At 53.8% G+C, this 14,145-nt stretch overlaps 1 protein-coding gene across 1 annotated transcript; it reads left to right on the forward strand.

Annotated features, from left to right (window-relative positions):
* The first annotated feature begins 7,398 nt into the window (after window positions 1-7,398).
* Window positions 7,399-8,451, forward strand: LOC125702356 (proline-rich protein 2-like). Its single transcript, XM_048965520.1, has 3 exons — window positions 7,399-8,008; window positions 8,106-8,177; window positions 8,276-8,451. The coding sequence occupies exons 1-3, from the start codon at window positions 7,399-7,401 to the stop codon at window positions 8,449-8,451; spliced, it is 858 nt and encodes a 285-aa protein (XP_048821477.1).
* The last annotated feature ends 5,694 nt before the right edge of the window (window positions 8,452-14,145 follow it).

Raw genomic sequence — 14,145 nt, forward strand, 5'->3', positions numbered from 1 at the left:
GCTCCCCATCGGGACGCTACCTCCTCAGTACCGTGTCTGCAGTTTCCTTCAGGCAAAAGCAGAGCAAATGCTTTCCTACTGGAAGCAGTTTTGTCCCCAAAATGGTATTTTTTCCTTTGGTTCCTTTCACAGGAAATGTTTCAGGTTTCAGATTTTTATATAAAAAATAAAGCACCACGAAGTGAAATTATCTCTCAAGGAGAAACACAAACTCTCCTGCTCCCCAGGTCTGTGTGCATCCTGCCCCTGGCCCAGCACCCTGAAGGCCATCTCATGTCCTCCCATGCTGTCCTGCCCAGGGCTCAGGGACAGGAGGGTCCATTCCCAGCCCTGATGGCCACATGGGGCTGACTGTGTCCAGATGTGTAGGTTTTGCTGCAATGCATTACAGGTTATGAGGCAGCTTGCTGAGGAGCCCCTCCAAATGATTAAAGGGAAGAGGAGTGACTTGCATGGGAGGTTCCCATTAGCTGTGGTCACACACCAGCAAAATAAATTAGGGATGAAAGCTCCAACACATTTTAGATCCAACACATTTTAGATCCAACACATTTTAGATCCTGCTTGGAACCCCATTTGGACAGAGCTGCAATGCCCTGCCTGAGGTCCCTGCCACCACCTTAATCTGAGAGAAGGAAGGTCCAAGATGTGATTTTGCTGATACAACTGAAGACACAGGAGGACTTTTTCCTCCTGTTAGTTCAGACCACATATCTGGTTTGCCCACCTCCTGCCTCCATCAGTGCCTGGCCTCCTGCAGAGGCTCTTGATGAGGTTCAGGCAGATCTTTGCACCTTCTCATGGATGTCTGATCCACTGGAAGTCCCACTGTGCTACAGGACCCTTCTATGCCCCGTAGCCCCATTGGAGCTGACTGTCCCCTGGAGGAGACCCTGACACTGGGATTATCCTCATTCCTCTGCCATCACATTTCCAGGCAGTCACTGAGGGTGGCATGCAGCATGGGAGCAGCTTATCTTGGTATTCCTCCACCCCATGCCCCTAGTTTAAGAGTTTTGAACATTTGACTTCTCCTCCCTTCGTCAATTCCTACAATCACATTATTTTCTCTTTCTGGATACCTCAGGAAGGAAAGAGGAAGGTTCCATGTCGCTGGAGGAGCTGACACTCAAACCGCGGGTAAAATCCAATGAAATAGCAATAGAATAAAGGTGACCAGGGAGGAGTAAGATCAGGAGAAGCAGATGCAGTCTGTTCCCCAGACACTTTCCCACTCTCCGGATTCTTTCTGCGTGCAACATTTCCTGGGCCTGGTGTGGTTTGTTGGTTTAGCAAATCTCAACACATCTCTTTTTTTCAGATGCTTATTCAGCATCTCCTTGAATCCATGAAAACTTTCTGCAGCCACAGTGTCCTTTGGTGAGGAGCTCCCCAGATCTGCCAGCCCTTGTGGCATGAACTGTGCATTCATGTGTCCCATGTTCATCTTCTGCCAGCTCCAGCCAATGGCCCGTAGCCTTTGCAGAAGGGGACAGCAGATCCCCTCCATTTTTGGGAATATCTCTGAGTTCTCCAGACCTCTGAGCCACCATCAGTCCAGGCTGAATGTCTCCAAAGGCACAGCTCCTATTGCAGAATTCACCCCAGAGGAGCTGAAGGAAGAAATAACTGGAGCTGAGCCATCACCCACGGAAAGGGAAGAGCTTGAACAAGCCCTACAAGTGATGCCATCTCCATCAATGATCCTGTGTGCGTCCCAGTCCCCATCTAGAATGCAGGGGATTCCCAGGGATCTAGCGATGGGACAAGAGGTAACGGCCCTAAAGTTGCACCCGGGAGGTTCATGTTGGCTATCAGGAACAATTTCTTCTTGGAAAGCGTGCTGCTGCACTGACAGGCTGCGCAGGGAGGTGGGGAATCACTGTCCCTGGGGTGTCCAAGAAGCGTGGAGATGTGGCACTGAGGGACATGAGCTAGTGGCACGGTGGGGATGCGATGGGGTTGGCCCTGGTGATCTTAGTCTTCTCCAGCCTTAATGACTCTCTGATTCCTTCTGGCCTCATCCTGCAGCCCTATGAGCTGAGCTCACCCCTCCATCACCCTCAGTCCTCTGAGGAACCACCGCTCCAGCAGCTCTCAGAAGGCACTCCACGTGCCCAGGAGCTGCAGGCAGTTCTGGACACAGAGCAGGGAGAGGTCACACACATTCCTCCTATGCCTTCTGAACTGACATTTGGACATGCAAACACACATCTGGAAGTAGGCTGACAAGTGATTTCTAAACCTTCCCGCTGCCTTGCTCCCAGCCCAGCCTCCCTGAGCTCAGTGGTGCAACCTGACCGGTTTCCATCCCGCTCAGCAGGTTTGGTCGTTGCCTTGCTGGTTGCTGGCGAGACAACTGTATTTTCTGGTTTTACCTGCAGCACCTTTCATGTGGGATGAACCTGTTGGCTGATCTGCTTGCACACTGTAGGTCCAACATGAGCTGGGATTGAGGGAGAACACACAGATCTGCAGTTATGCAGCTGGAGATAGATGAGACTTTCTCACCGGTCCCGATCACTGTGTGTCACTGGGAACATGCTGTCCAGATCCCCACAAATCCACATCATCTCCTGCTCATGGTAGCCCTGGGAGAGCTCCAGCAGCTTCCATAGCTGTAATATGTTCAACCAAAGGATATCTGTGCTGGAGACTCATCAGCAAAACTCCTTGGCAGGGCCCAGGCTCTGCACCAGGGATGCAAAGGATGACAGGAGACACCATCCCATTACTGGAGGAACTTTGGGAATTGTGGCAAAATCCTCAAAACTCATCTCCTGCTTCAGAATTGGGTCTCCCCAAATTCGTAGACATTCCTGGGTCCACTCCAATGTGAGTGTACAAAAGTCACTTTACCATCCTTGACTCATTTTATGCTTCTCCAAAGTGGCAGCAGTGTTCCAGTGCCTTGGAGTGATGACGAATATTCACAAAGGGCTTTAGGTCTCCTGAATGAAGGGATAAAATCCTCGCTGTCCCACCCTGCTCACCGAGTCACACTCAGGTCAGGAACCAGGCAGGAGGAACATTTTAAGCACAGTTTGGGGCCGACACTCAGCCTGGGGAAGTGCTGCATGCAGAACGTGATAAATCACAGCTTTTGCTGAGTCCCCCCGGAGGGAAATCTGGAGCACTTTGTCCAAGCTTGTTAGCTTGTGATACATTGGGAAGATTCATGTCTTCCAGGAGCTGGAACTCCTCCTCGAACAGAGGCAGCACAGGATGAATGGGCACTGGGAGTGGAGGCCTTTGGCAGAGGGGAGGAAGGGCAGAGCGAAGGCTGTGTGAGCAGCCCCATTTTCACACAGGGAAGGAGCATCCCTGGATGTACTTTTTCCTTTTAAGGGCACCAGGCACAGGCAGCGGGGAGCATTGAGCAGGGGATGGCTGAATAGCAGAGGATCAAATCTCACAGCTTCTTCAGCCTGTGCTTTTGTCTTTTTCCCGTCCATCTCCCTGTGCTCAGCATCTTCCTGGCCATCCTCCCCCAGCACTTCCCATAAGTTCTCCCTCCCTATCCTGCCCCTTCCCAGCCCTCCACAACCTCCTGTTTCAGGTATGTTCAGCATTCCGCCAAGCAGGTTCTGCCTGTGGCCTCAGAAGTCCCTGCAGGAGGTGGATCTCTGCCTGCTAACTGGGAGCACGTGCTTGCTCCATGGCCCAGCTCCGAGCCAGGGCTGAGCGATAGATTTGGCTTCATCACCCCAGCTGTGCAGGAAGAATTCATAGGATCATAGACTCAATGGCAGGGGTTGGAAGGGACATCAAGCTCCAACCCCCCTGCTGCATGCAGGGCTGCCAACCTCCACATTTAATACCAGCCCAGGCTGCCCAGGGTCCCATCCAACCTGCCAGTGAACACCTCCAGGGATGGACGGGGCATCCACAGCCCCTCTGGGCAGCTGTTCCAGCAAATCACCACTCTCATAGTGAAGAACTTCCCCCTGACATCCAACCTAAATCTTCCGTCCCTCGACTTCGAACCATTTCCCCTTGTCCTGCCATCATCTACCCTTTCAAAGAGTTGATTCCCCTCCTGTTTGTAGGCTCCCTTTAGGTACTGCAGGCTGCAATGAGCTCACCCCGCAGCCTTCTCTTCTCCATGCTGAACAAGCCCAGCTCCCTCAGCCTGTCCTCACAGGGGAGGTGCTCCAGCACCCTCTTCATCTTTGTGTCCCTCCCCTGGACCCTCTCCAACAGCTCCCTGTCCTTCCTGTAATGGGGACCCCAGACCTGGACGCCGTGCTGCAGCTGGGGCCTCATGAGGGCAGAGAGGGACGATCACATTGTGCCAGCTGCCACCCCTCTTCTCATGGATCCTGGGATACCATTTGCTTTCTGAGCTGCAGGAGCACACTGCTGGCTCGTGCTAAGTTTTTCATCCACCAAGAAAGACTGGATGTCTAGATATCTAGAAAGACTAGATGAAATGGAGAAGCAGCAGGACGGTATGCTGGAGAAACTGTCTCTACTGATTAACTGGGATGAACCTGTGGTGCTATCAGAAACACCTGATGAAGATCGGGATGATCAGAAGAATCTACTGAAGGAGCTGATCAAACTGATCAAAGGTGGTGAGCGCTGCTCCTGTACCATCAAAAATCTCAGCTATTAAAGGCAAACGTCTTCCTGCTCAACAACAGGAAATCTGTGTCGTGTGCGGTTGTGTGAGAATGGAGAAGATGTGAAGGAGTGGCCTAAAAAACCCAATCCAAAACTACGATCAACCACCAAAACCGGTGCTACAAAACCAGTGCGCAGACAGCAGCACCGTACCACAGGGATTCCTTGCTCCCCACTCAGAAGTTGATCCATCAACCAGACAGGGAATGATCAGCAAAACTCACTCACCTTTAAGCAGCCCCCCCCAAAAAAACAACATTTACTCTCTATATATGCAGTAAGCACAGAAAAATGTCAACACAGTGTGGTTGTTTTTATGGAGAGTTTATTATCTTGAGCCAATTGCTTCTTGCCAGTTTGTACAGAGAGAGAATCAAATAGGAGAGTGGAGAAGAGGTCAGTGGGGAACCTGTTTAAGGCTGCTCTAACGCAGCCTGTGGGGCAGTCACCCAAGGGTGACTCAGGAGGAATACAGTGTTGGCTCAGTGGTATTCACAGCATGGACTGAACTCGATATTTCACTGAAGGAAAAGCAAACTGGCTGTGCTTTTGCTGGGCACACTCTCAGAGCGATCTCAGGTCAGGATTAAGAAGCCTCAAAGGACTTGCAGATCATCAGGAATTTATAGTGGAATGGATAAGATGGTGGTAATTCTTAACGTTGTCTGAGAGCTTTGATTCAGTTTGTAGACGAGACTCCACTTTGTTGCTGTTGTTTTAAAAAAGGAGTGTCCAAAAAAATAAGCGTTGGAATGTTCCCTCTACACGCAGGACAGCATCCATGGTAGAGCACAGCAGCAGAGGTATTCATCCTCCACAAGCTCCTTGTGGCCTATCGACCATCTGTGTGTTCTACAACACAGCTGTACTTATGCTCTTCCTATCAATGAAAATATGGCACAGAAGCATAGAAAGACAGCTGCAATAAAAGGATGGACTGGAAGCTGGGACTTCACATTACAGTTAAAGTTTGGATGACTGGAGAGTAAGTAAAATTAAATGTGAAGGGATTTTACCAAGCAAATCATCAGCCTCCTGTTAGAGGTGGGCTAGCAGATATCAACCTGTAGTCACAGTTACATCTTACTCCAGCCAGAAAAGCCAGGAGCAGCTGAGGCAGTAAGGGGAGGTGGAAAGAAGCAACAAGGCTATGAAGGCACACCAGGGTTCCGGCCGTGGCAACAAGCCCACCAAAAGCAACAGCACCTCTTGGCAGTGCTCCTGCTCTTGCCAGGCTCTGCAAGTGAAGAGATCTGACCAGAAGCTGGCTTTGCTGCTGCTGCGAGTGGCAGACAGCCTACTAAGCACAGGGCACAACCGGCGTCTGGGAACAGGGGCTTTCAGAAAGCTGTTTGTTGGGCCATGTTCGCCTTGAGGGCAGAAGACTTATCAGCCACTCAAAAATCCACTCCTCTCCACGTTAGAGAGCAGGATGTGGCGAGGGACCATGTCCAAGGCCTTGCACAAGTCCACGCAATGACATGCGCTGCCCTTCCCCCGTCCACCAACGCCGTCACTCCACCATAGAAGGCCGCCACATCGCTCAGGCACCATCTGCCCTTGGCGCAGCCACGCTGGCGGTCTCCAATCACTCCTTTCTGCTGGATGTGCCTTAACACAGCTTCCAGGAGGATCTGCTCCATCATCTGCCCAGGCACAGAGCTGAGGCTCACCGCCCTCACCCTTTCTTAACCATGGCAGCAACGTTTCCCTTTCTCCAGTCACCGGGGACTTCACCGCACAGCCGCTACTGTTCACATGCGATGGAGAGCGGCTCGGCAGCCACATCAGCCATCTCCCTCAGAGCCCCAGGATGGATATCATCCCGCCCCATGGATTTGTATGCGTTCAGTTACACCAGGAGGACTCGGCCTTGTTCCACCATTGCACTGGGACAGAATCCCACCCCACGGCTAACTCAAATCTCCCCTCCTTTACGTTAGAACCATTCCCCCTTTGTCCAATCACCATCACCACACAAAAACTTCGTTTCCCTCCTCTTTATTGTCTCCTTTGAAACAACGGCAGGCTGCACTGAGCGGCCACAGCAAGCGGTGGTGACGGGGCAGGCACAGAGCAATGCCTGTGTCACCACGGGACCGTGACACAGAGGCGCACTGTGACCTCAGTGGAGAGGGGCTGACCCCAGCGGTCACGGAACCCCCCACTGCCACTCTCGAGCTACCTTGGCAGGTAAGGCAGCAGGCTCCCTCTGCTCCTGGCACGGCAGCCCTCCAGGGGATGCCAGTGCCCCAGATCTCACCCCAGCGCCCATCTGGGCATTTCTCCACAGAGAGAATTTCTCCACGGATGCCGACGGTGCTTCCGACACCCGACGCGATTATCCCTGGATCCGTTGTGCTTCCACTGGCCACTGCTGCAATGCAGACCAACAGCAGCGGAGCAGTGCCAGTGTCGACCCAGTCCCTCCCTGTCCCCAGTGTCACCTACGTGGTGCCTCAGGCTTCTGTCTGGCCTGGGGCACCAGGTGTCCAGGGACAGGGAGCGCAGCTCCCACCTGGGGGGATGCCCCAAGTGGTTCAGCTCCCACCTGGGGTGATGCCCCAAGTGGTTCAGCTCCCACCTGGGGTGCTGCCCCAAGTTGTGGGTCAGCTCCCACCTGGGGTGACAACCCAAGTGGTGGGTCAGCTCCCACCTGGGGTGACAACCCAAGTTGTGGGTCAGCTTCCACCTGGGGGGATGCCCACAACAGTGGTTCAGCTGCCACCTGGGGCGGTCCCTCAAGTTGTGGGTCAGCTGCCCTCTGGGGTGATGCCCCAAGTCGTGGGTCAGCTCCCACCTGCGGGGAAGCCCCCAGGTGCGGGTAAGCGACCACGTGGGAGGAAGGCCCCAGCTGTGGGCAAGCGGCCACGTGGGGGGAAGCCCCCAACCGTGGGTCAGCTCCCACCTCAGGGGGTGCCTCCCATTGTGGTTCAGCTCACTCCTGAGGGGCTGCTCACTGTTTTGGGACATCTCCCACCTGGGGAGCAACAGTTACCCCTGCTCTTGCTCCTACCCGGGGGCATGAAGCCGGGTATGCCTCCCCCCAATGCCCCTGCCCACTGCTGGGATCACCCCCCGGTGGCAGGGACCATGCAGCCCCAGCAGCCAATGGGGCAGCAGCCCGGGGCTGTGTTGCGTGGGCAGCCCCCGCAGCCCGCAGGCAGCTGCCCGCTGCAGGCTGCCAGCCAGCCCGGCCCCTCCACCGTCCTCCAAGGACCTCCGGTGCAGCAGCGGGTGCGCCTCGTGCCCGGCACCCTGCCCACCATCTTAGAGCAGCCCGAGGAGCCGGAGGACCAGGGGCCACCAGCACCCATCGGCGTGTGCCCCCATCCCAACGCGGCTCCGCTCAGCTGCAGCATCGCAGCGCTGGAATCAGCTGGTGAGTTTGGGGGCTGCAGAGCGGGCGGCAGGCTGGCCGCACCGGGTGGCTGTGGGAAAGATGGCATTGCCTCACGGCGCATTTTCTTGCTTTCCAGCAGCGACAACTAGCTCCGACATCCCGGAGGACATCACCGACATCGGTGACCTCCTGGCTTGGATGAACAGCGGTGAGTTTGGGGGCAGCAGAGCTGGCGGGGGAGTGTTTGCACCCATTTGGTGTGGGAAAGCTGGCCTTAACCCTGTGGCGATTTTCTTCCTCTTCCAGAAGTGGCACCCAAAGAGGTCCCGGACAACATCCCGGGCATGGATGAGGACGCGGCCGAGTGCCCAGCCCCTGCCTGCACCCCCAGCGGGCACCAGCAGAGCGCTGGCAGCATCCGAGCCACCAAGAGGAAGCTGCCGCGGAGCCAAGATGCTCCAGAACAAAAGCGCTCGCGCTAGGCGAAGCTGGGTGGGCTCAGCCAACACGGGAGCATCGGCAGAAACCGGCCCACGTGGTGCAGCAGGAGACACGGCCACAGCAGGAGACACAGCCAACAAATAAGGCTACCTGTAGCCCTGGGCTCCTCGCCGGCCCTCGCACAGAGCAGCGGCAGTGCTCCAGGGCCACCGGCACCGGCCCCAGCCCAACCCCTCCAAACCTGGGCTGTCCACCAACAACACCTTGGACGGCGACAGTGTGGGACTCCATCAGATTATGTTACGTTATTTTATGTTATTTTATGTTCAATTATATTAAATTATTTAAATTATTCAATGTGTCATATTCACTTTGCCACAACGACCTGCAGTTGTTTATGCAGCACCAACCCCCCCCCCCAGAGCCCAGCCCAGAGCCACATGCAGCCTGGCCTTGAGTGCCGCCAGGGATGGGGCATCCACAGCCTCCTTGGGCAACTTGTTCCAGTGCCTCACCACCCTCTGGCTGAAAACTTCCTCCTCATATCCAACCTAAACCTCCCGTCTCACTTTAAAACCATTCCCCTTGTCCCATCACCATCCACCCTCACAAACAGCCGTTCCCCCTCCTGTTCATGCACTCCCTTCAAGCACTGGAAGGCCACCGTGAGGTCTCCCCGCAGCCTTCTCTTCCCCACGCTCAACAGGCCCAGTTCCCTCAGCCTTTCCTCACACAGAGCTGCTCCAGCCCTCTGCTCATCTCACTGCCTCCTCTGGACCCGCTGCCAGAGCTCCACGTCCTTCCTGTGCTGGGGGCCCCAGGCCTGGACGCAGCGCTGCAGATGGGGCCTCACAGGAGCCGATGGAGGGGGACGATCACCTCCCTCTCCTGCTGGCCGCCCCTTTTTCAGGCAGCCCACAACACAGCTGGCCTTCCGGGCTGCAGGCGCTCACTGCTGCCTCATGGCCAGCTTCTCGCCCACCAGGACCCCAAGTCCTTCTGCGCAGGGCTGCTCTCAAGCACATCTTCCCCCAGTCTGTTTCAATATCAGTCTGCATTGCCCCCACCCAATGGCAGCACCCTGCGCTTGCCCTTACTGAGCCCCTGACACCGGCTTCAGCACCCTGACACAGAGCCATGGATCACAAGCCCTTGGCTGCCACCAAGACAACTCCCAGTCCATCCAACAGCCCGGCCTTCAAATCCACTCCTCTCCACGTTAGAGAGCAGGATATGGCGAGGGACCATGTCCAAGGCCTTGCACAAGTCCACGCAATGACATGCGCTGCCCTTCCCCCATCCACCAACGCCGTCACTCCACCATAGAAGGCCGCCACATCGCTCAGCCACCATCTGCCCTTGGCGCAGCCACGCTGGCGGTCTCCAATCGCTCCTTTCTGCTGGATGTGCCTTAACACAGCTTCCAGGAGGATCTGCTCCATCATCAGCCCACTCACAGAGCTGAGGCTCACCGCCCTCACCCTTTCTTAACCATGGTAGCAACGTTTCCCTTTCTCCAGTCACCGGGGACTTCACCGCACAGCCGCTACTGTTCACATGCGATGGAGAGCGGCTCGGCAGCCACATCAGCCATCTCCCTCAGAGCCCCAGGATGGATATCATCCCGCCCCATGGATTTGTATGCATTCAGTTACACCAGGAGGACTCGGCCTTGTTCCACCGTTGCACTGGGACGGAAACGTTTTCACACACCCTCACCTCGAGGCTCAGTGGTCCTGGCAGGCACGGGAAGCCTGCCCACCTGTGATGACTTTGGCAAAGCACTTACTGAGTACCTCAGCTTTTTTATGTCTGAGGAATACAGCTTCCCATTACCTTTGATCAGTCCGGGAATGCTCTCTTCGTCCTGTCTCCTCCTGTTTATGTACCTGTAGAACTCCTTTTTATCTTTAACATCCCTCACCAAGTTCACCTCCATCTGCACCTTGGCTTTCCTTAGCCTATCTCTACAAGCACAGAGTAGCAGCCCCGTCTTCCTCCCAGGGTGCACAGCCTTGCTGCCACTTTCTGTACATTTCATTTTTTCCTCTGTTTAAGCTGCAGGTCCTTGCTCAGCCATGCTTGTCTCCTGTTTCCCTTGCTCAGTTTCTTCTGCTGGGAGATGGGGAGCCATTGCGCTCTCAGAAGGATGTCCTGAAAGAGTTGCCAGCTTTGTTCTGTGCCCATGCCCTTAAGGACAGTGTCCCAGGGGATCTCACTGAGCAGTTCCTCGAGCAGCTGGAAGTTTGCTCTCCTACAGGGTCCAGCTTGGGGCTATCTTCCTTGGGGATGCAGTCAGTAGCAGGGAGAACATGACAGCACTGGGGCAGGTATTGTCTCTAAGTTAGAACCGAGGGTGAATTCACAAACAGATACAGGCAGTGAATTGAAAGGCCCACCTGGAGACAGCAGATTTGCCATCAAAGACTCATTCCCACGGCAAGTTGTATGGTCTGGGCATCCAAGTAGATATAAACTGAAAAATACTTTGCTGAGTGTATTACAAGAGTGAACACATCCTGAAAGTAAGCAAAAATAGTGCTGGGAGAAAGGATTTCACAGCAGTACAGCAGGCTGGAGGGAGAGGAGCTGCAAAGGAAGAGGCTGAATTGGTCCTGTCCCAGCCAGAGAAACAGCCAGGGCTGTGCAAAGAGGCAGAAGAGCACCGTGGTGCCCAACCCAATAGAAAGGGCTGAGAGAAGAGCCAGCATCACCCCACATTGCACAGAAGGGGAGAGGTGTGCAGCAATCAGCTGCATGGAAGCAGCTGACACAACTCTCCACTCACACCCAACCCCAATGCACTGCGTATGTAAGAGGAATATTTCCACTGCTTTCAAGGGGCGACATTCTGGGGGAAGTGAGGCACACCACGTATGTGTGTGCTGTGTGCATTAGCAGGGCTCTGGTAGGTGGGCTTGGAGAAACAGGAGTGACCTCACACACAATGAGCTCTCCTGTAGGATGCAATGACCTCACTGCCATTTGGGTGGCAGGCAGCACCAGAGGTGAATAGTGAAATTTACAGTGGGGCTTGGGGCATTTCATTTTATACAGATGATGTTTGGAGGTGGAAAGTAGCAGAAGAGCACATTTCCGTGGGTCTGAGCCAGAACTACTGGGCTAAGGCTCTGTTAAATAGTGGAATAAGTAACCTACAATGAAAATAAGTGAGAGGTTATTACAAGATACAAAGGAGGAAATGGGATACAGAGAACCTTGGGGTGTGAGTGGTGCTGGGAGTTGCATTCCCATCCCAGTGGCTTGGATCACAGCTGTGCAACAGGCATGGGCTTCAGACAGACTGCCCCAAAGTGAGTAAACACACCTCATTCCTCAGGAGGTATGGGCATGAAACTGCAAAGGAGTGCAGACTGGAGAGAGAAGACCTCACTGCCGCAGTGCTGAGCAGCAGGAGCACACTGTGGGGCAGGAGAGCCATGAGCAGAGGTCCCACCCGACAAGCAGGGACCCTACAACCTCCATGTGTAAGGAGCAGAAGAGCAACCTTTGGGAAGAATTCCCCTGCCAGCTCCACATTCAGGCTTTGGTTGTGAAACTCCTGACTTAAAGCAGGAATGACGGCGACATGGAGATGTCCAAGCACTCCCAGATGTCCCCACAAGCCACTAATCCCAGCACGCTGATACCTATCGTGGTTGGACTGAGAGAGCTGTGCGCTGCTGGAGCACCAGAGAAGGAAAAACTGGCACAAATATTTCCCACCTTTACTTACAGGAAGCCAATATTAATGAATTAAACATTAATGAAACCTGCGCTGACAAACTGCCCCCACAAGACGGCAGAAATATCTTTTCCATTTGCAAATGGGCTGTCAACAGGAGAAGGTTGAATGGTTTCCAGTGCACCTCAAGAGCATTTGACAAAAATCTGTAGGAGAAAAGTCCAGAGCTTGAACTAATACTTCTCTGTGGGATCAAAAAGCCTTGTCTGGGCTCCAGCAGGACGTGGACTGTGTGCCAGAGCTGCTGCTGGATGCGGACAGCAGGGAGCCATGGCCGTATGGCCCTCGTGTTGAGCAGGGGCTCTTTGTACACAGCAGGGTGTTGTTTAAAGGTTTGTGATTCATAAGACAAAAATAAATTTAAAGGATGTATGGTATCGTTTCCAGGCTGGAAAAGAGAAGATAAAGGGCTGAAACATTTTAAAGTGGGCTCCATAGATAGGGGAAGATATGAAGGCTTCTTGCTTGTGCCAAAAATAGTGTGCATGAAGGAAAAGAGCCATTATCTACAGGAGCAAAGTAGCACAGATTTATTTATGCTGCCTAGAAAAACAAACCAAAAAGATGACCTTGTCGTGGGTCTTTGTTCTCAGGTGTCTCATACAGACTCATACAGATCCACTGCAGCTGCTGAGGATGCAAATGGAAAGCATTGTGGAGGACGTGGCTCACCTGCCCTGCCAGGGGCACAGCCATGCTAATACATTTAAGCAAGGACAATGGCATCGACCTGGACGGGGCTGTAGGAGGCAGCCTGCCTTCCTGTGGGGGAATGAGGCAGAAAACTACTGAAAAATTCTGCACATCAGAAGAGAAGAGGCCACCAGGGGGATTTAAATCAGGAGAGTCTTTGGAAATGACTGGCAAAAGTCACATATGTTTGGGTGGGATGGACAGAGAGCTGTTGGGCATGGCGGGATGAAGCAGAGTGAATGGATGGTTGGATTTATGGATGGATGGACAGACATCTGCTGGTCTACAGGTGGCCCAGAGGTGGTAAGCAGGTCCCCGTGACAGGGCTGCCCTTGGGCACTGTGCAGTCATCCAGAGTTGCTACAGCTGTGGATCTGCGACACGAGCACTGTTCACAAAGTGGGACATGGGGAACGTCAACTTCCACTGGCCAAGACGTGCCTCTTTCCATCACTCCAAATCTCAGCATGTGAACAGACGAGGAAGGAGCACCCAGGCACCAACCCAAGGGATGCTGCGATTCACCACTGCAACACCCACCCAGGCGGTGCTGGCTGCTGGTACCCAACGCCCTGAGCAGGATGGGCTCAGCAAAGTGAGGGATGTGCAAGAGCTGGATGGGCAGCGTGGGACTGGGGAGAGCGTGGCTGGAGTTCACCTGAGACACTGCAGAATGACAGACATCAAAATTCCTTTCTTTCCATTACTCTAGCCCAGCAAGATGGCCCAGTGAATAAACTCCCCAGCTCTGCACCTGTGGATGGGCAAAGGTTTGGGCTGCTTGACAGAACCTGGGGATTTGGCCATGGGGACAATAGGAGATGAGATGCCTGTGGGCTCCAGGATCTGCAGCACCCATCCCATCTTCTCCTCCTCTGGGCTGGGACGATGCTCAACCTGCTGCAACCAGGACACCACAAAAGCCCTGATGAGTGCAGTATCGTGAGGATTATGCAAATATTTTGATTAGCTTCTCCTTGAATCTAGATGAAGGGGAGATTTTTATCACATTTAATGACAAAACAGTTCTTTTTTTTTGTTTGTTTGTTTTCCAGAAGGGAAGAGGAGGCTGCCTAATTGCTGAAGGAGGATTCCTGGAGTGATCTAATAGCAGATGAAAGCAGCCAGATAGGAGCTGCTGCTCCCCGGGAAAGAATGGACTCACTGCTGGGGCTGCAAATGTAGTGAGGTCTCGGGGACATTGTGTGCTACTGGGATGAGAGTAATGGCAGGAGAAGTTAAGGAAAAAAGAAAAAAAACAGCTCTGGGCATCTGTTTTCTCCACTGCAGTTTGGGT

The sequence above is a fragment of the Lagopus muta genome, chromosome 18 (genome assembly GCF_023343835.1).
Source record: "Lagopus muta isolate bLagMut1 chromosome 18, bLagMut1 primary, whole genome shotgun sequence".
Lineage (NCBI taxonomy): Eukaryota > Metazoa > Chordata > Aves > Galliformes > Phasianidae > Lagopus > Lagopus muta.